We start from the raw sequence: 22,681 nt of genomic DNA on the forward strand, positions 1-22,681 counted from the left end.
AAAGAGTAAGTGCATGCTTTCCCTCTAAAAACTGGAAGATGCACTATTGCCATGGGGCAAAGAAATCACAGGGGAACTGGACATTGTAAAGGTTGGAATGTAAAGGTTAAATCACATCCTTCAAATCCTCTAAGTTCTAATTCCATCAACTCTGAGTTAAGCAGGGTCTTTCCCCACAGTTATGACATGCATACATATTTGAATACAGGCACAGAAACTTGTCATTTTTATTTGGGTAACAAAGGGTCTCCAAATTATATTGAAAAATAAGTCCTAATTATTATCACTCCTGTAAAAAAAAATTTAGCACATTTTTCACAAATGATTTATGTAAAAGAGAAGAAAATACACATAATTTTATAATATCTTAAACTTTTTTATTCCCTACCAGAGACATTTTGTCTTCCGTTTTCTTTCAGTTTTCTACAATTTCCAAGTTGCACCTGTATTTAATACTGCTTTAATCTGCTAAAGACATTAACTGATTGCTTTCCTAAATCTAAGGATTATATAGTTTTAGTATAAATATATATCACATATTTTCGTAAAATTTTGACAAAACCGAATAAGCATGCCTTGTTTTAAGTCCATGCTCCTTCCACTGTTTATAAAATCTGATTTAATGATCAAAAATTCTTGGTTGTCATTCTTCAGTTACAACAGTCTTCCTTCTGAACTGCCACTCACTTCTTTTTACATAATGACAAGCAATAGAAAAACCAAAAATTATCTTAATCTTAGTTCTTCCTTTTGATACTATAAAATAATGTGATTTTTTTTTTTTAAATGAAACAAATACATCCAAAACTCAATACATTCGAATGAGCTATCCTTCCTTTTAGGTGGTCACCTTGGAAGGCCATAGTTCATTATCCTAACTATGCTACCACTGCTCAAAATACCTTTCAAACTCTTTTGGGATTGCCTTCAAAGCTAGCTGCATCCTTTCTACTCTTACCTCAAAGATAGATTAATTTTTGGAAACTGTCCAAAGTCATCTGGTGCCAAGTGATGGTAACCATAAAAAAAAAAATCAAGCCTGATAATACTTTTTGTTTTCTTAATGTGAGTCATAAACTTAATAGTGTGTATGACTTAAATTAGCTCTGAATGCAATTCTAAAAGAGCAAAACCCAAGAGGTTTTGAGCAATGGTAGATTGCTGGAATTAGGAAATACTTTTCCAGCATGATCACTATACAGGGTAACATTCATTTAGCTGTCTATGTTCTGGCATATTTGTTTAAAGTGAACATTCTGAGAGTTAGAATTTATTTTTAAAAAGGAATATCATTCTTAGAAAAAAAAAAGAATTTTATTCCTTTAAAGCATCACTGTCAAAGTAAGTACTATGCAAATGTTTTGTTAGAAACTAGTTCTCCTTACTTTATCAATAAAGACTACTTTAAAAAACCTGAAAGCAAATAACCAATTTACTTGCTCCCAGGCTTTTTAAAATCATTAACTGAAGATAAAATAATCTGAAATTTCTAAGGTACTAAAAAACAAAACAAAAACCCCAAATGTAATAAAAACACATCAAGAACCAAACTACAATTTCTGAGCTGCACTGTTTATTTTGCTGCTTGAAACCTAAGTGACAGTATGCCACTATAATTATGGGGTTTCATCTAAACCTTTACTACACTGCAGGTACAGAAATATACGGACACATTTTTGGAGAATTGACATTTTGCAAAATGCAGCAAACATTTTAATTTATACATGAGAAAAGGAAGTGTTCAAAAGGGTATGCATTTCAAGTTATTGCAGGTTATTTGTGAGAGAATTTCTGCAGGTAAAACATGTTTAAATTTAACCAACAGTAACATGTCAGTGTATTTAAAATCATGACAAAAATCTTCTCTCTGGTCATGTTGCCCATGACAAATTACTATGATGTTGTATGTTTAGGGCAAGATGTCAATACAGCATAAATCCCATGGCATTTTGGTTTTCTTCTGGAGATTAAAGCTGTTTTTCTTGGGATAAATGCAGCAGCAAAACACAAACCAGTTGATCAAAAAAAGCACTTCTGCCATAACTCCAATAATTTTCAGGACACATCAACCGACAGTAGTTTTGCCATTCCCAGTTCTTTTAAGGATTACATCTCTGCACTGTTGCATTAAGTACGTCTGTGAAAGCTTGTTCTCTGTTAAGCCAGTTTACTGACTACAGCCTGGTTGAGAGAATTTAGTTGGTTGGTCCATTTATCTAGTGCAGTATATCGGGCACCACCCCTCTTCTGATGATCCAATTCAAGGAGTTGGTTGACTTGATCAATTCGGCCATGAATAGTGCTGGAAATAAATAAAAGACATGTCTACAAACCATTCTCACTGACTGTAATTTTTAGACTAATGTTTCATAAAATATGTACAATGTCAGTAAATGCAAAAGAAGAAACTGCTGCCTCTACTAAGTGACCCAATTCAGGATTACTTATTTCATTCACTGCCTTACTAAAACTCTACACAGAAACTGGATTTCAGCCACCTTTTATCAATTTCACTAAAAGAATCACTAGGCAGAGACTTACCTGATTAATCGAGCAAATGTAAGCTTGTGAAGCTCTGAATACCAAACTGCTTTTAAGAAACATGTAATTTCAGAACTATTACATACCATACCTTATACTTTAAAAACAGGAAAAAAAAAAAACCCCACTATTCATTAAATAATTCTCTAGCTGGATATGGGACACATAAAGAATGAGAAATCTTTCTGAAAACCATTTACAACTTTTTCAGAGATCAAGGGCTTAATACGCTTACTCATCCACAAAAAGCTACCATGCATACATATGTATCTCTTTTAATAGAAAATTATAGCCAGAGGGTGCTTTTTGTGAAAAATCAAGAATTCCATTGCTACCTCTATTCCCAGTATTCAAATGTTATGGTCCTAAACATTTTGTGTTAAGAAACAGCCAAGTACTTACTTATCCAATATGCACTGCACCAGCAAGCTCTCCACATCAGCTACATCTATGTTTAACTCCTAAGACAAAAGACTTATTATAATTCTAGTAATTAACTTCTTTAAATACTTTATGATAAGGAATAATTATTCTGATTTTAGATTCATTCCCACCACTTAAAGGAAATTTAGTGTAAAGAAATTTAAGACAAATTTCATCATCACCTCAAAATATTTCTGAGAACACAGGTCTGACCAAATTTAACTTTGTAATCTTTAAAGTATATTCTTACCACAATTTTATTGTGGTTGGGTTAACACTACATCAATTACATATTTTACCCACTACTCTGTCTTCTACAATGTTCTTTGAGGCTGAAGGAATCTTTAAAAAGAAATGTAATGATTCTTTATTTCTCTTTACTGTTAATTTACTCCAAGAAAACACAGAATAATTTATGTTAAAAGGAAAGCCCTAAGCTATGCTGTATTTTGCAAATGCAGTATCAAATGTTACCAAAAATAATTTTTAAATACACTGCATTTATAACTACAAATTTAGTATTAAGATCCATGAATATAAGTACCTTAGAAATAAAAGGAATATGTATTCTTGTGTAAGGCTTAATTAATTTTATGAGCACTTGTGTTCTGATGTTTCGCAAAAGCTCTGAAAGACAAAAATGAAAATAAATTTAATAGTCTGTATATCTGCATGAAACATTATGTACTGGTAAATCACATTAATTAATTATATCAATTTTTTTGTCAAAGTCTTTCTGCCTGGCAAGGACATAATGCATTTGGGTTTTTTTTTTTTTTTTTTTTGGTTTAAGCAAGCTCTATGCCCAACATGGGGCTCGAACTCCTCACCTCAAGATCAAGAGTAACATGGTCTACTGACTGAGCCAATCATGTGCCCCAGACATAAGGTATTTGGAGCTAAAAATATTTGGGTCCAACAGACACACAGTAAGATTAAAGGCTGACTTTCCCATAATTTTTCTTGTTCCCACCTCCCTGATTTTGCTTATGTTGTGATGCTACCTAAAATATCCTCTTTGCCTTTTCGATAAGACGCTACACTGCTCATCTCTCCTTTATACTTAACATCTTTCAGGAAGCTCTGATTCATGCCAGTCAAGTCCCTTATTTTATGTTCTCTCAAAATCTAAAGTATTATATTTTATACAATGATCGTGCAATTTTCTCCCATTTCTTCACAGACAAGCGCCTTAAAAAAACAACAACAACGAAAAACTAGACTGGAGTTCATGCACAAGGCTTCTAAAATTTTCTATATCCACCAAGTGTAGTACCACTCTAGCTTCATACAAGAACTTTTAAAATGTCTGCTGAATGAAAGAGAAAGGAAGGTGGGGAAAAAAGAACATTACTTCCAAAGTATTCTTCGGATTTTCCTGATGCATCTGGAATTTAAGTATTTGAATGAGTTGTTCCAAATGGTCATTTAAAAACCCTCAAATAGCTCCATAACAGGTGGGAACACTGGAGGTACAAAAGAGGCCCCAGAACAAGGAATGATTTTTGTCTTTGTTAATCCAACAGAACTTATTAAAAAATCTCATACACTTACTGGTACATTAGCCACCCTTCAAAGTAATGCATCTCTGCATCATCTATAGCAGACTATTTTTAAAGTTTTTGTTACTTGTCCAAAATCCTAAAAATGAATTTTGAACCTAAGTATTAGTAATAAACACGCAACAATATCTAAGTTAGAATAAAAAGGACAGCCACGTTAAATGAATTGCACATCGTATAAGAATTTGATTATGTTAATATTAATAGCAGGAAACTGGTAGATGATTTCTTTAAAACAGCTTTATAACTTTAAGTAATATCCTATTCCATGACCGCATTTAGAAACATTTCTATACTCGGCAATACACAGAGGAAAACTGGTTTAATTCCGTGCTGCTCCCTCAAGAAACACTGACTGACAGTGGCAAAGAAGGTAACTGAATTCAGTTAGCAGAAAGACTATACCTTCAATGTGTTCCCTAATGAAAGGATCATCCATGATGTTGCTGTGATTTGTTTTCAGAATCTTTTCAAATTCAGTGATGTCATTATTCTGATAGGCACTAAAAGGAAAAGTACAAATCTTGTCAAACATGGAGAAGTCATGTATTAACTCAGATAATCCAAAAGCCTAATTTTTTTGCAATAATCTAAATTACGTTATATTTTTTTATATGCAATAATCTAAATTACGTTACAGTTTGTCATGGAAATCAGAGTTATATACACACATCCTTCTGCAAATAAAACTAATTTCTTTTTTAATGTTTTTGGTTTTATAAAGATTAAATAAATCTTCTTTTGGGGGTCAAATATTATATTTATATATATTCATTAAAATCTCAAAATCTTAACACTGTTAAAAACTTATAAATTTAAAAACTGTTTAATGCTTGATACTTTCAAGTTAAATTGTGCATTTATCATTTAATCCCTAAGAAATTAGGTTTCATACATACTACTGTATGGAGGAGTTTGGCCTTGTCTTTGAACTAAGATACTACATTCTCTCTGAAGATTATCCAGAAATGCAGCTTCCTAATTTTTATCTTCTAGAAAGCTACCAGCAATTGCCAGAACTCTGCAAAGGGAACATTTGATTCTAAATTTTCTCTAGCCTTAAAAATCCCACTGAGTTATATAGCAGAAATATCAGTGGCAGGTAGTTAGTGCCAAATGGAACACACACACAAAGGAGAATGTGATGGACACTGCTGCAGAAGGCCAAAGGCTGATTTATGTTCATAATTCTCTGAGGTGTCTACTATCTGCTCTTAAAATAACTCTGTAGGACACTATGGGGATTGCTAAAGGTGCTGAGAAGGAAGAAGCCAACCTTCTGGATATGGCACCACTGTCTGCTTTATATGTAAGACATATCATCAGCCATTCTGCACGCCCTCTGCTGTGCTTCCATCTGTTGGGTCGCAATGTAACTTCATGTTAGGGGCAGGTGATTCAAGTGCTTCAACAGGAATTATTTTCCTCTAGTCTGCTGGCAACTGACTAGGAAGATAAAATTAGGAAGCATTACTTTTTCACCTACCCCAAATACATTATTGCAAAATATACTACAGGAGGATATATTCAAGTAGTGAAACACTTGCGCATGTGTATATTTTAACCAAGAGACATTCTTCCACTCTTTAAGTGACTTAAAAAAATATATACAAAAGGAGGGACAACACAATCCACTTGCTTGGGTCGAAATTTACCATTAAAATAAACTGAGTTCCAATACAGAGGTTTCAGTAAATTGTATGATATAGCAAATATATAAGTATAGCTATTACCACTTAAATTTCTGATAAATCAGCACTTTAGTCCATTTTAATGTATTTAACCAATTTAATTTAGATGAAATATTAATGTCTAGTGCAAAACTCTCCCTCAATTTTTAAGAGTTAAAAGTTTAGTTGTTGCTCAACAATTTAACTTCATAAACATTTTTCTAAAGTATTACGAAGTGAATCTCTATCCAAATCATCTTTTAGTTAATGTGGCCAAATGCTGAGGAATAAGAAATCTTCTTTCATAACTAAAATCTATTTAATTCAACAAACTGAGAATAAAGAAATAAACAATAAAAGAATATGGTATTTTTTTAAAAGTAGGCTCCATGCCCAGCATGGAACCCAATGTGAGGCTTGAATTCAACCCTGAGATCAAGACCTGAGCCATAATCAAGAATTGGACCTTTAACCTACTGAACCACCTAGGTGCCCCAAAGAAACTGTTTTTTAATGTTGCAATTCAGAGTTCTTATCTCCTATCTATTCCTAGTCCCCTTAAAATAAAATCATTCTTATTTTTTACAGCTAAAATTAAAGTTTCCTTAAACCAACCAACCTAGTAATTTGTAAAACCTATAGCCAGATAAAAACAAAATAAATGAAGACATTTTACATAGGAACTCAAACAATATCATGTAATAAGCTATTTGCTCCAAGTATATCAAATTTATATATGGGTGACTCATAATTTATAGTCTAACAGTACTTTTAAATCATAAAAGACTATTAAAAGAATGTTTTATCACTTCCAGTATCCACATACATATGCAAAAACCCCACCCTACTCTATGTCCCTACTATTCTTCCTGCTTTGGTAGATTCGGCAGCACAATTTAAAACAAAAGACATGAAAAAACCTATGCTCCATTTATTCCAGCCCAGAGGAAAATTTTTCTTGCTCACTGATTTCTTTTGCAAAAATAGGCCTTCTTTTCTAGGCCTTTCGCTTTATTTTCTGTATCTTATTGAATATTAATTGATCATAGCAGGTTTTTCAGTTGCTAACCATCATACCACAGAAGTCATCAATAAATCCTTGGGTTTCTTAACCAGTATGAACCCTCTGCTCCTCACCTCAGAAAATTAACTGAGGTCAACTTTTTTAAAATGATTTTTTAAACCTTATTAATTGAGAAAATATGTAAGTAAAGACATTGTCTTATTGAAAATTTTTGATTTGTGTGGACCAATTCATAATTTCACTTTGGAGTAAGAGAGGTAGAAACAGCAAACACTGTGAAATTGTTTTAAGATATCTACAATCAGTCTTCTACTGAAAAACAGCACACACACAAACATGTAGATAATAAAAAAAGCAGCCAATACTATACTACATATATCAATACTATATAAAATCTTGGAACTAACAGAAACAGAATAAATGACTTAAAAAAATAAAAATTTCAAACTTTGGAATATTTCAAACCTAAATACAGAAGAGTAAATTTGGCGTATTAACTGAATTCTCAAAATTTCTCTCCCTCTTTCCCCTCTAATTCATTGCTTTAAGGAAATTTACCTTAACCGAAATATAAAATCTTACCTTACTAAATTCGTCATTGCTAGGATTTCTGGGTCATTTTTGTATGGTTTGGCCTAAGGAAAAAAAAAAAAACAAAAATTAACTATGTTATATGTACAAAGAAAGAATAACATTTATTTCCAGAAAAGACAGGTGACAGAAATGAACAATTAGAACACACACATACCTCCTGTGAGTCAAATGGATTTATTCCCGATTTCATTAGCATATTTGCTAACACCAAATATTTTAAGCAAGTGGTTCGTCTTGGACTTCCCGATTCATCATAATTCTTAAAGGCTTCAAAAAAATCAGTGTGTGCCTTTTCAAATTCACCTTCTCTCAAGTGCATTTTACCACCACATTCTATAAGAATAAAAACAGGATAAAAGGGCATTTGCAGTTCTATAGTATGATTGAGCACTTTATAAAAATCAAATGAAAACTATGACAGTGGCTTTCCAGTCTTTTAATTCCGTAGACTGAATTGTACTACCCCAAGGTACTCACTTTAATTTTTTTTTTTTTTGTAGGTGGGGGTGGGGGTAGAAGGGGAGAGAGAGAATATCTCAAGCAGGCTCCACTCTAAGCATGGAGCTGAATGTAGGGCTTGATCTCACAAACTTGTGATCATGTGACCATGACCTGAGTCGAAATCAAGAGTCAGATACTTAATCAACTAAGTCACACAGGTGCCCCAGTACTCACTCTAATTCCAAAAAGCAAGTCCTTCATTATAAACATCAAACAAGCATTTGCAAATCTTTATTCTTAGTTGACGCAGAAAATAATTTTATGTATATCACTACAATTCAAGAACAGAACTTTTTTCCCCCCTCTCCCAACCACCAAGTCTTGAGAATAGAACATGTGATGGTAAATTTTCTACTGAAGTAGTTCACTGATGTAATATTTTACAAGACAAAAAATTCAATTTCTAATTCTAATTTCTTTCCAAGACTACATCATTTCATTGATTTTTCTACTTTGCCATTTATTTTCACTAAAACAGAAAAAGCCTTTGGAGTCATTCAGTCATATCCAGTGACACCATGGTATCTTCCTGTGACAGTGCCCACCCTTCTCCAAACAAAACTTGCCTCTGATGACTCCCATGATCAGTGGATGAGGGATGGCGGACTTGATGTGAAGCGACTGCTCATAGAGAGCTTTAAGTTTTTTGTTATTCTTCTGTGCCGTGTACATTTGAATTTCCAAAGCATATATTTCTAATAACTGTGTACCTTTTTTCAGGTCATCCTCTCCATCATCAGTCTAAGGAAGCAAATAATGAACTTTAGTTAAAATAGAACTCAGTTAACCTAGTAATTTTTAGTTGAGTTAGCCTGAGATCCTTATGTTTATAATACTAATTCTGTGTGAACACACACTACAAATTTTAATTAAGATCTAGAACATTAAGAACACTACCTTTAACAGCCAATAAGGAATGCACACATCCTTTGTACTTTCTAGTCATTCAATAAGGAAAAAGTGACCAGAAGTATTTTTTAATGTATAAAATGTTATAATGTTTGTTTCTACCTAAGAGATTCTTTATGGTCTTCCCCAAATCTTCACAACTACTTTATATCCACTGATTTGATCAAAAAGCACTTCCAAGTGCCTTCCTAATACCAGGCACTAGGTCTAACATGGAGAAATACACAGTTAAATAAGCTAATGTTCCTGGCCCCAAAAGTTCACAACCTAGAAGATTAAGCTGTAAACAGATAAATTATAATAATGATTCTATTTGAAGTGCCCAGAAGAATGGAATAGAAAGTGACTAACTCTGCTGATGGATGTCAAAGGAGTTAACAAAGGTGGTAACATTTAGTTCAACTTTGAAAAATAACCAAAAGCCCACAAAATACATGCCATGAAAAATAGCATATAGGTAACAGGCAGATAATCATAAATATCAAGCCCTTACACAAAGCCAAAACTTATTATTTATTTGTTCTCCCAAAAGAATTCTATTTAGTCATTAAATTAAAATACATGCAGGTGATTAGAACATTTTCCTGATCAACTTTTTTCCCATTCAAAGAAATGACATATACAATTAAAATAGTACATAGCATAGGAAGAGGTTTAAAAACATTTAAAACAGTATTTCCACATAAATTTTAAACTAAAATAAAATAACTTATTGATCAAGACAAAAAGGGAAATTTTAACTGCAGTTAAAAAGTTATAGAGGTGCACTGTCCCAATCATGTGGCCGTTCAAATTTAAATTAAGTAAAATTAAAAACTCAAACACATTTCAACTGCCTGATGACATGTAGCTGGTGCTATCATATTAGTGGAGACACATAATATTTCCAGTTTCTAGCATCATATGAAGTCCTAATGGACAGTACTGTTACAGAAGATTCATATACTATGAACTAGATATGAAATATCTTTATTACATGTCTCTAATGTTCTTTCTGATTTTCACATGGTCTACAACTAAATATGAAAGGCTTATTCCTAATAAGTATTAGTGACTAGCCTATTTGTTTATGGATACCTGTGCCTCACTCCACAAAAATAATAAACAGGAAGAAATGTAATACACAGAAAAAATTAGCTTCTTGGTGTCTTTTTTGCCAAATTTTATTTTGGGGATGAATCCTGAACAAAAACATCCCTAAGTAAAAGTTTCAAATATAATTTTTTTCTTATGCTTTTTTTATCATGAAGAAATATTAAGAAAAAACAAGAGAACGCTACCTGGCAAGACTGATGTAATTGGCGTAAAATTTTTTGAAGCTTTCCATATTCTTCTCGTTCTAAATATAATTTCCCAAGCTGTAAAAGAATATACTTATTAAAATTAAAAGATTTTGACAGGAAAAGGCATGAATTTTTAGGACAGTTTATTAAGGATGCCCTCCCATTCTTCAAAAAAAAAAAAAAGGTAATTGTAATTGTTACCTTTGTGTTTGTCTTAAACCACAGTCTATCATTCTTAGCATCTTTCAAAGCTTCCAGTGTTGTTTCATAGAATTCCTGCAGTAAATCCATCTGACATAAAAAATCAGAATTCTATAATTGTAAACAGCAAATTTGTACCTGTTAATAAAGTTAATTTGAACAAACTAAAAGTGCATCTTTGAACTTTAATACACATAAGATACCCTATCTGTTTCTGAATGTCTGTGTCAGTCTATAATTTAACAAAACCTTAGCAAAACAGAGACCAAGTTTACAAAAAGTGCCAAGATCTGTTTTTATGTGAGTTTTTAGAAAGTAAAACCCAGAAAGAACCCAATGCTCTAATAGTATGATTTGTCTTTCTCAATCTAGTAACTCTTTTTATATTGATGGAAATGAATGACATACACTTTGTGCTGTTATTAATAGTGTGTATCTTATTCACTCAACTCTCATTTGGTACCTATGTGGCAAATACTAGGCAAGCAGCTAAAGAAACAAAGAATAAGCTTCCCTCCAAAATTCTTCTACAAATGTAATTAATCAAGTAATCAAACTACACAGCTCTTAAGTTACTGGTAAACTGCGGAGTTATGTAGAGGGTGAAGTCCAGCACAATTTTAGCTGTGTCTAAACACCATCAATTCACCAATCTAAGTGTGACATTTTTTCATGGAAATCATTCTATTTTGCATTGTGATAAGCTCCCTTACCTACCTTCTTCCCCCCACACTGGGCTCTGCCTTTGTTTGAATACCTGATTCTCTGGGTCTCTATTTAACAGAATCAAGAGTTAAGAGGCAGATACTTAATACTTTCACAAACGGCTGCCTATCTATTCATGACTGCTGATGGCATACTGAATGAGTACCACCCACCTAATATCTATTCTTACTTTCAAAGACAAACAGCGTACATATAAGAGCACAAAGCAAAACACAATCTTGAAGTTTGAAATTAATCCCCCCCCACCAACATCTGGCATAACATTTATAAATAGTGTACCAAAAATGTTTTGATGACACTTGTTCGTAAAACTCAGAATATATTTCCCCACATAAGAAAAGCCCCCCCCAATATGTAACAACTCTATAGTGCCATTACTTACTAATGTTTTAACAAAACATATACAGTTGACGCTCGAATAACATGTTTGAACTGTGTGGGTCCACTTATATGTGTATTTTTTTCTGGTAAGTACCACACAGTACTATAAATGTATTTTCTCCCTTACACTTTCTTTTCTCTAGTTTATTATAAGAATACAGTGAACACATTACATACAAAATATGTCAATCAATTGTTTATGTTATAGGTAAAGCTTCTGGTCAACAGCAGGCTATTAGTAGTTAAGTTTTTGAGAAGTCCGTAATTATACCACAGATTTTCAACTGCACAGCAGGGGGGCAAAGGGGAAGGGCTACCACTAACCCCCATGTTGTTCAAAGGTCAGTTTTAAGTTTATTTTTTTTCTCTATTTCCTTTACATATATTTTAGATAGAAAGAGTAAAAGTAATAAACTACCTCAAGAAATAAAATTGACATCTAGTAGAAAATACAGAATGAGATTCTGAGATGAACATTGTTTATAATGAACATGAAAAGTATTAAACATTTTAAGAAATCCTAAATGAATGGAGAATAAATGACAGAGAGTACTTCTTATGCTAAAATATCATGGTGTTTAAGAAAGTTATGTTGCTTAAAAGAGTATGAACAGCAATCCAATTAAAAATTATCTTAGCAATACAGTAAAATCATTGCTTTTCTTAATAACCAAAATCTAGAATAACAAAAGCACTATCCTTCCCAAGCTTCACTGTAGTTTCTTCATCATTAGCCCTTTATTTTATCATCTAACAACCACCCATTCTTTGTAAAAGCATTTACTAAGCACCTACCGAGTAATGCCAATTAGTAATATGAGTACAGGGTCTCCTCAAGGATCTTTTAATCAAATCTACACAAATCTAACTGAAGTGATGATGGAGTTTATTGGAACAAACTATGAAAGTAACTATATGGGAGTTTAAACCTGTAAAAGTTGTGTGCAGATTACGTACCTCAAGATAGTTTTTGAAGAGACTTAGCTAGTTATTGCCTTCTAATATTGTATGATTAGTACTAAAATAGTATTTATTATTTTTAAAGCACATTAATGCCCGGTCTAACTGTTTAACTAGAAATCTCTACACCTAATTAAGAAAAAAGAAAAGAAAAAAGAAAAGAAAAAAAAAGAAAAAAAAAGAAAAAAAAAGGGAACAAAGTCTTTAGTATAAATAACTACAGACAGTTGGATGGGTTTGTTATAATAGTATAAGTAATAACATATTGGTAATTACCAATAGGAAAAACCAGAATCTAACCTGTTTAGAAGTGGAGATATAATCAAGAATAGAATTAATGGATTTTTCAGAATAATTTCTTGTGACTGCACTCCGAATATAGGTCAATAGCTGCTTATATCTATTCATCATTTCTGGAAAGTTTGTCTGTCAAGGAAGAAAAATGCATTATTAGATATGTATTTAGGTGCTGAAACAGCTACATGATTAAGTCTATAGCACACACAACTATGTAACTGAAAAATAAAGTTTTATGATAGAGGAAGTATGCATGACAGAAACACCATAAACATTTTAGCTTAAATTTAGAATTTCTAGATTACTGACACATGAACCAAATTACAAAGTTACCCTGTGAAAAAGTACAATTTACAGATTTTCAAAATTTCAGATACTGGTCTCATTGCACAACAAACATTTACTGAAATCCTAAGAACTACTAAAATATTCACAGACTAGAAAATATAAATAAATCCAATTTTTCAAATGCCTTGGGTACCAACTATGCAGATTATCAGCTATATCCTCTACTGAAGATTTACCCCTTGATGAGAAAGCTCTCTAATAGATATGTTTCTTTTTTCCCTATATTATTGGTTGGCTCAGTGATAAAATGTGAAGTTGAAGGAATCTTTTCAAGCCCAGGTACTCATCCCACTATCAAGAAAAGTCCTCCCACCCAAGGCTCTACTCAATGGTAGATGTAGCTAATGTTGCTATTCCTTGCAGGACTATTTGTACTACTGTGGTTATTCCAGGAAACATGAGAGGTCTGAGAAATGAAGAACTACCAAATTTTCAAAACTTAAGTATTTTGGTGGATCCTCTCTCAAAGTATATCACGTAAGTCAATTTATGAGTCTAACCTGATAACCTGTATCCACACACAGTCCCCACAATCTCCAACTCCTACTAATCCTTCTTGTTATTGGGTTCTACTCTACTTTTAATCAGGGAGGTGGAGCATTGGTAGATACTAGACTAACAAAGTATGTGTATTTATGAACCTGAGAAGACTCCGAAATCTAAGCAAGAACTGAGTTACAAAAAAGAAAACAATAGTTGGATAGGTGGGGAAAAATGGACAGAGCAATGGGAAAAGCCTGAGCAATATATATCAAACTACCTTATTTCCAAGTATGCCAGTACCATTTAAGGGCAGATAATAGGTAATGTCCTATCAATGAACTGTTAAAACCCAAGTTACAGAACATTTTTTTTTCCTTTTTTAAAGATTTTATTTATTTATTTGACAGACAGAGATCACAAGTAGACAGAGAGGCAGGCAGAGAGAGAGAGAGAGAAGAGGAAGCAGGCTCCCTGCAGAGCAGACAGCCCGATGTGGGGCTTGATCCCAGGACCCTGGCAGAGGCTTTAACCCACTGAGCCACCCAGGCACCCCTACAGAACATTTCTTATGGCAAAAGGCAAATCAGAAATGGACTGTCCTAACTTTGAGATTGTGTTTGGATACTGAAATAGGATTTTAGCAAAAAGTTAGTTTTGAATTCATTTTCTTATGCTCTAGTAATTTTAAAGCTCATTTTTCAATAATTCTGTTACTGAATTTAAGATTAAGGGAAGGTAAGGTAAATTACAGTGGTGAACACAGAGCAGTTGATAACAAACCCTTTCAACTTTTTTTTTTTTTTTTTTAATTTTATTTATTTGACAGACAGAGATCACAAGCAGGCAGAGAGGCAGACATAGAGAGAGGGAAGCAGGCTCCCTGCTAGCAGAGAGCCTGATGCGGGGCTCGATCCCAGGACCCTGGGACCATGACCTGAGCCAAAAGCAGAGGCTTTAACCCACTGAGCCACCCAGGTGCCCCCCCTTCAACTTTTTATTGCTCAAAAGCTTCACACAGCAACATGGGTCCTATTCTGAGTCCAACTAGAAAATGAGGGATAGAAGCTGAAACTACTATTCACAGAAGCTGCTTAAGCAAATAAAACATAGTGAAGGAAGGTAGGCAAGGTAACACTAACTACAAATAATCCTTTCCCTTACTTACTTCCCATCTTGGCTCAAGGTAAAATGGTAAAATCAAGTCTTATGGGTAGCATATGAGTAGCATATATTTAAATGGGCCCCAAAACTAAACCATTGTTAGTAATGTTAAGACAGCAGTTTTCTATAGTCTTGGTATTATTTCAAATCATAAAATCTTAAGACTTGAAGCCCAATGTTCAAGTCAAGACTAAAATTGTTTAGTCAAAGTCCCTGTCCCTTGAGATACCTGATGCTTCTTCTACATCCTTCTAAGTGATTAATTTAAATACAGTAGGTGTTTAGTATTTTCACAAATAATTAATGGAAAGAAAGCACAAAGGCTTTCTTTGTGCAATGGAGAGATACTTTTTGTGAATATCAGAGCAGAACTAGAAAGGGTGAATTCAAGACAGACATTTTCCCTTTAACTATATATAAATGCTATAACTATATAACTATATATTTATAACTATATAAATATAATAAGTATATATGAAATATACTTATTAATGTCCAACATTTTTTTGAATACTCTTGATATTTTGGGGGGAAGAATGAGCTAAAATATTTTGTGGATAGTTTCTATAAATGTCATGGAGGGGTCCTTTTGAAGGAGGGGTCCTTTTGAAGGTAGGTGAGGATGCCAAAGAGTATGTCAAGAACAGGATGAAAATTAGTGCAAGTTAACTAGACAAAGGTAACAGTCAAGTCAATTCAGGGAGTTCAAATTCAAATATATGGGATAGAGAGGTTAATAGGGAGAGGGAGGAATCATATGAGAAATATATAGATAAGAGAAAAAAAAAGTGGTAATAGACTGCCACCTATCCTTCCATTTGCCATAGAAGCAAGTCCTTACCTCTGCTAAACTCCACTTTTTTTCTCAAAAATTCCCCTATCCTTAATGATTTTAAAGTTCTGTCTGTCCCTACTCCTCTCATCTTACCATTTATTTTCCCCTCCACCTCTACCCTGCACTCTTGAAGACTAACAATTCTATGAGAGTACTACATCATGACAGTGCCAACAAGATATTTGAGCACCTACTGAATGCCAGCCACTATTAGAGGTGATAGGAATGTGAACAGGGAATAAAGTCCAACTCTCATGGAGCTTACAACCTATGAGGATGAGGGCAGTAGAAAGGCAATAAGTTAAGTAAATGGATCAAGGGGTGATATAGTCAAAAGAAAAAAAACAGCAGGGTAAGATGAATATAAATGATGATGGGAAGGATGTGATTTTATATAAGGTAGTCAGAGGAAGGCCATCTTGATATTTGGTGACCCTGAACAGAGATCCGATCAAATGAAGAAAAGAGCCACGTGGCTAATCGAGAGGAGAATTTGGGGCAGAGGAAACAGCAAATACAAGTGTTTACAAGTAGCAGCATGCTTAGGATGACATGAGGACAGCAAGGAGCCCAGTGAAGGAAAGAACAGAAAATAGTTATCAGAAAGGTAGCAAAGGGTAAGCAGACATAGGGCCTCCTAGGCTATGGTAAGGATTTGAATTTTATTAAGGAGAGTAGGAACCATTAGGGGATTCAGAGCAAAGGAATGATATAATCTGACTTAACATTTTAAAAGGATCACTCTAAAAACAAAACCAAAAGGATCACTCTGCTGCTTGTGGAGAACAGACTGTTAATAAGGCCAGGATAGAAGGAAGGATACCAGTTAAGAAGCTATTGATACAATCCAGATAAGAGATGAATTTTGGCCTGGACCAGACTAACAGACATAAGAATGGTTAAGTAGCATTCATATATGAGATGTATTTTAAAGATATTTAAAGACACCTGAATTTACCAATGGATTATTGGAGGGGAGAGAGACAAAGAGAGGAGTCAAGAATGATGCTAGTTTTTAGAAGTGGAACTCCCTGTATTTAAACTCCAAAATAAACACAGTAACTTGTGGAAAAATCATTCTGTTAACAGTGCAGCCAGATACTCTCTATATATCTATAGGAAAAGTTCTCTTAAAACAGAAAAGTTTGACTCCTATGTACAATTTTTTTAACTTAGTATTACTGTAGTCACAAATGAAAAGTAGGCTTAAGTATAGAAATATTATCACCAGAATTATCTTAAAGAAGTAGACAGAATGGCATTTTGTTGGCATGAGGTTTTTACCCACAGAATTTATTTTATTATTAGTTTAATTCCCCTCAAAACAAATCTTACCAACTTGAAGTTAATCTTAATCATTTGCTTCAGTGCTTTAAATCCCCATTCTCCTTTTTCACCTTCAAGTTCCAAAACCTAAAAAAACAGAAGACATTTTTCATCTAACTTAATGCTAACGTTATTTTCTAGTTGACACCAATGTCTGTTTTGAATTAATTTTACATCAAATGTATGACGAACACTTCCCCCAAAATTCCACCATTTCTCAATGCCATTTTTAAAAGGCTTTACAAAAGAAACGTGTCTTAAAATGCTTAAGGATAAGTGAGCTTATTTTGAAGTTTCTTCATCAAAAGATTAAACAAGAACTACTGCTCAATTATTTTACAATCCCAGAAATCCTTTTTCTCCCTCTGAATAATCCATTGGTAAGAACAACCCAAAAGTTTATTAGTCATCGAGAAATCACATTATTTAATAGTGGAACCACACCTGTGTGATCTGTCCTCCAAAAAAGGAACAAAATTGTAGTATTATCCTACAGGTATTATCCCAATAGGTATTATCCTATTGATCATCATGGTGGTTTCCTTCTGTCAGAACCATACTAGCTTTCCAGGACAATGGCCCTGTTTTATAGATAGATTGATTAGAAAAAACAATAGTATACCCCTTTTAAAGTATCTGCCTGTATTGCAAAATGCAAACTTACTTACAGGATTAACACTTAGTACCCAAAACACATTTCTGAGGTAAAATTCTGAGACATCATTTGAAAAAATAAACTTTAAGAAACAGAATCAATCAGAAAAAAATATGAACCTTTTGAAAACTGCTTAATGCTGCTTTTGGGTCATCTTCTTTTAGCGCTTTGGAATTATAGTACTGATTTTCCAAATCCACATTTGGTTCGGAGTTACTATCTTCAGAGTATTCCTGTGTGTTAGAAAGAGACACTAAAATGAAAAAGAATTCAACACATTGCCCTGTTAAAAAGTGAGTACTGTTAAGACAGAAAAACCATACATTTATACAAAACAACATTACACACATAGGTAAAATGCCACTGATACTTAATCATTATTTAAAAAACAAGTGAAAGAGCCAAAATCAAGTGAGGAGAATGGAATCATTTCTTTCTTTCAGATCAAAACTACAATTCCATAGAATTAACAAAAAAGCAAAATGTACAAAATACTCATTAGTGACTCCCAATTTTGCAGTGGTTAATTTTCTGGTGGTCACAGAACCCAAGAAAAATCACCATAAATGTTAATTACTACATAAAAGCTAATTATCCATCTTAAGTTCTGTAGTTTAAATTTCTCTACTCCTTTAGTCTATATTTCATTGTTCTAATAAGGCCTGACTACCTAGGATGGTAATCTATATGTGGCAGAGCAGTTTATTGCTAAATATAATGATACGTTAATAAGAATACTTGTTTTATGTGCACTCCACATAGCTATTATTATATTAATGTACTTTAACTAGCTTCATAACAAATAAAATTAAGTGCAACCAAATTTTAACAATTTTATTTGACTTTCACCACATAAATTCAGTTCTTAGTACTGAAACAGTAAGTAGAAAGAAAAATTGGAATAAAGCAACTATTTTGTGAAGCAGTATAAACAAGAATTTAAAATAGTTTATAACAGTTCAAAAGATATTCAACTTAATGATGAGGATTATAAAACATAAATAGCTTAGTAGAATGAAAGTCATTATTTTAGGAAGACACAAAATTATTTCCATCAGCTACAAATCATTACAAAAGGCAAAATGTCAAATTAAGAACGGTACCTGGAAGTAAACACAAAAAGACAAGAAGAGTATTACAGAGTTATTTCTAAATCCAAATACTTAGTAATTTTTTTAGAGATATTCATGAAAAATCTGTAATATTTCATAAAGGCCAAAGAATGAAAAAAAGCATAGTGAGTACAGTGCTAGCGAGCTCAAAAATACATGAATACAAGATGAGTTTTTTCTGTGATAAGAGATGGAGGAGGATTTTGATGTTAGTATAAAACCAGTTTTATCTGACCACAGAGGCTTTGTAATGTGCACCCTCTAGAGGACAATTATTTCCTTGTGTAAGGACATGAAGCACGGATGCAGTCTTCCGGATTTGATTGGGAATTCTGTTTAACATGAAAATCCTTTGTAATACTTCTCTTTGGGATGAGATCAAATTCTGGGTAATGAATAAATTTGATAATCAATCATTCACTTCTTGACCCTGTAAGCTAGGTTTGACTATAACTGATCAAACCAGAAAGCAATTAATAAAGACTTAATAAACAAGCAAACTATGTATCAAATAATGCTGTGAGAGTGAAGGCTTCTGAGCTAGGTTCTGAAAGATAAATGGGGGTTTTTGCCTGCTAGAGGAAACAGGAGAGGGGAAAGAGAACGGTAGATACAAAACAGCATCATGGGAGGTGACTAAAGAACTAAAAGCAGTCACATTGTTGGAACATAAAAAGTCCTTACTGATTCTAACTTCAACATAAGTCTCAAATTCATGCACTTTCCTCCCTCTCCTTTGCTACCACCCTAGTCTACCAAGCCACTTCCATCTCTCCACAGATTTTCTGTTGTCATTTTTTTTAAAGATTTTATTTATTTATTTCACAGACAGAGATCACAAGTAGGCAGAGAGGCAGGCAGAGAGAGGAGGAAGCAGGCTCCCTGCTGAGCAGAGAGCCCGATGTGGGGCTCAATCCCAGGACCCTGGGATTATGACCTGAGCTGAAGGCAGAGGCTTTAACCCACTGAGCCACCCAGGTGCCCTGTTTTAAAGGAAATAAATCATATGCATAGGGATGAAGAAGTGGAATGTGTAACATTTTTTGCATAACTGCAATTCAATTCTTAAATAGTATTGCCAAAATGTCTAAATACATAAGAACTGGTGTTCCTGACTGGCATTCTTATAATCAGGCAGTCCCTTGTTATGATCTGTAACAGCATACTCAGAGGGTTTGAACCAGCCTCTGTGACAGGACTACCCTGTCATATGCAGTTCAATGAATCAGTACAAGCTGTGTACTACAGAAAACTCTTCTTCGTTATTAGATTATTTTGAGAAATCTTTAGAATAATTCTGTTGTTTAGATATCTACTGTTAGATACCTATTTAGATACTAAGTGATAAGATCTTCAGCATAGGGGGTGCACCTGGGTCGCTCAGTGGGTTAAGCCTCTGCCTTCGGCTCAGGTCATGATCCCAGTGTCCTGGGATCGAGCCCCACATCAGGCTCTCTGCTCAGCAGGGAGCCTGCTTCCCCTCTCTCTCTCTGCCTGCCTCTCTGCCTACTTGTGATCTCTTTCTCTATCAAATAAATAAATAAAATCTTAAAAAAAAATTAAAAAAAAAAGATCTTCAGCATATACCAGCAATTAAGTGTTGCTCCTGCATATGCAAATTAAATCTTTCCATAAGCTACTCATGGTCAGGGACAGATATGCAAATGAAACAGCAATGCTCTAACACAATAAAGATACATATTAGGTACACCAGCAGCTCAAAGAAAGGAGTGATTACGTCAAAAAATGGGCAGAAGACATGAACAGACACTTCTCCAAAGAAGACATACAAATGGCTAACAGACACATGAAAAAATGTTCATCATCATTAGCCATCAGGGAGATTCAAATAAAAAACACATTGAGATACCACCTTACACCAGTTAGAATGGCCAAAATTAACAAGACAGTAAATAACAAGTGTTGGAGAGGATATGGAGAAAGGGGGAAGGCTCTTACACTGTTGGTGGGAATGCAAGTTGGTGCAGCCACTTTGGAAAACAGTGTGGAGATTTCTTAAGAAATTAAAAATAGAGCCACCCTATGACCCTGCAACTGCACTACTGGGTATTCACCCCAAAGATACAGATGTAGTGAAAAGAAAGGCCACCTGTACCCCAATGTTCACAGCAACAATGGCCATAGTTGCCAAACTGTGGAAAGAACCAAGATGCCCTTCAACGGACGAATGGATAAAGAAGATTTGGTCCATATATACAATGGAATATTATACCTCTATCAGAAAGGATGAATACCTGACTTTTGTATCAACATGGATGGGACTAGAAGAGATTATGCTGAGTGAAATAAGTCAAGAAAAGAGAGTCAATTATCACATGGTTTCACTTACTTGTGGAACACAAGGAATAACACAGAGGACACTGGGAGATGGAGAGAAGTGAGTCGGGGGAAATCAGAGAGGGAGACAAACATGAGAGACTGTGGACTCTGAGAAATAAACTGAGGGTTTTGGAGGGGAGGCAGGTGGGGGATAGGTGAGGCTGGTGGTGGGTATTGTGGAGGGCACTTGTATTGCGCAGAGCACTGGGTGTCGTGCATAAACAATGAATGCTGGAATACTGAAAAGAAATAAAACTAAATTAAAAAACAAAAGGAGTGAATTAGAAGGAAGTTACCTGAAGCAGGTCTAAAAATATGAATAGGAGTTGCCTGGGGATTAGGAAAGGCATCTGAAACAAAGCAGTTAAGGTGTGCAAAGGCATGGAAGCTTGAAATGATACCGCATAATTCAAAGACGCATGGATAGTCAGATTGGGCTGAAGCACAGGATGTGTAAAAGAACTAGTGAGAGAGAAACTAGTTATCAGACAGAGGAACACCACAACAGAAGTCTAGCATGGAGCTTAGATCAAGTGGAGCCACTAAATAATTTTACGGGGAAATAATCAGATTGTGTTTTACGAAGTCATCTGGTAGCAATGAAGTAGCCCACTGGATAATCTTACGATTGTCTGGCTAAAAGATGATGGAAGTTTGATTCCAAGTAGTAGAATAGGGAGAAAAGGAAGGATATACAGTTAAGTACAGAATATGTCAAGAGATGTTTGGGATGTAAAATAAAAAGGACCCACAACATGGGCACGGGATAAAGGGAAATAAAAGTTATCACTAATGACTGCGGTGCCTGGATGGCTCAGCTGTTTTGAGTGACCAGCTCTCAGTTTTGATTTAGGTCATGAGACTTACATCAGCTCTGCACTCAGCACCGAATCTGCTTGAGATTCTTTCTGTCCCTTTGCCTCAGCTCCTTCCCGTGCTCATGCTCCCTTTCCCACTCTCAAATAAATAAAAAAATAAATTCTTAAAGTTATCTCTAATGACTATTGATGACTTGGATATACACAGTGCTGTTAATGAGAATAGAGACTATATAAAAAGTATTAAATATTGTTGGACTCAATTCCCTCATGTCAGATGAGGATAGAATTATAATTTGTAAAAGTTTAAAGAAAATGCTTTTAAAAAGAGAAACTGGTATTTCAATATATTAAGAATGTTTTAAGAAACAAAAAAATTAAGCAATATATGAAAGAAGCCACATGAACATTGTTAAAAGGATTAAAAGCCTACCTAAGTTTTTAAGTTCCACCTATTTATATAATAACTCATGTCTTAATACTCCCCAAAGCAATTTGTGATCCATGCACACACCCAAATCTATTCTTCCT

The 22,681-nt window shown here is 34.1% G+C and overlaps 1 protein-coding gene across 2 annotated transcripts in view; it reads right to left on the reverse strand.

Moving 5' to 3' along the window:
• Positions 1-203: 203 nt before the first annotated feature.
• The window catches only part of COPS2 (COP9 signalosome subunit 2), a 29,527-nt gene continuing 7,049 nt past the window's right edge, over positions 204-22,681 (reverse strand). Inside the window, exons 2-13 of one of the 2 annotated variants that reach the window (XM_047738845.1) lie at positions 18,000-18,113; positions 17,235-17,312; positions 13,076-13,201; positions 10,709-10,798; positions 10,505-10,582; positions 8,882-9,056; positions 7,969-8,147; positions 7,803-7,855; positions 4,932-5,029; positions 3,509-3,591; positions 2,944-3,002; positions 204-2,302 (exon numbers count right to left, since the gene is read on the reverse strand). In XM_047738845.1, the coding sequence (XP_047594801.1) occupies positions 2,158-2,302; positions 2,944-3,002; positions 3,509-3,591; positions 4,932-5,029; positions 7,803-7,855; positions 7,969-8,147; positions 8,882-9,056; positions 10,505-10,582; positions 10,709-10,798; positions 13,076-13,201; positions 17,235-17,312; positions 18,000-18,113 (1,278 nt within the window). In that variant the 3' untranslated portion in view covers positions 204-2,157. Of the gene's footprint in view, positions 2,303-2,943; positions 3,003-3,508; positions 3,592-4,931; positions 5,030-7,802; positions 7,856-7,968; positions 8,148-8,881; positions 9,057-10,504; positions 10,583-10,708; positions 10,820-13,075; positions 13,202-17,234; positions 17,313-17,999; positions 18,114-22,681 lie in introns of both variants that reach the window. The other variant, XM_047738844.1, reaches the window with a different exon arrangement.

Source organism: Lutra lutra, chromosome 7 (assembly GCF_902655055.1).
Source record: "Lutra lutra chromosome 7, mLutLut1.2, whole genome shotgun sequence".
NCBI lineage: Eukaryota > Metazoa > Chordata > Mammalia > Carnivora > Mustelidae > Lutra > Lutra lutra.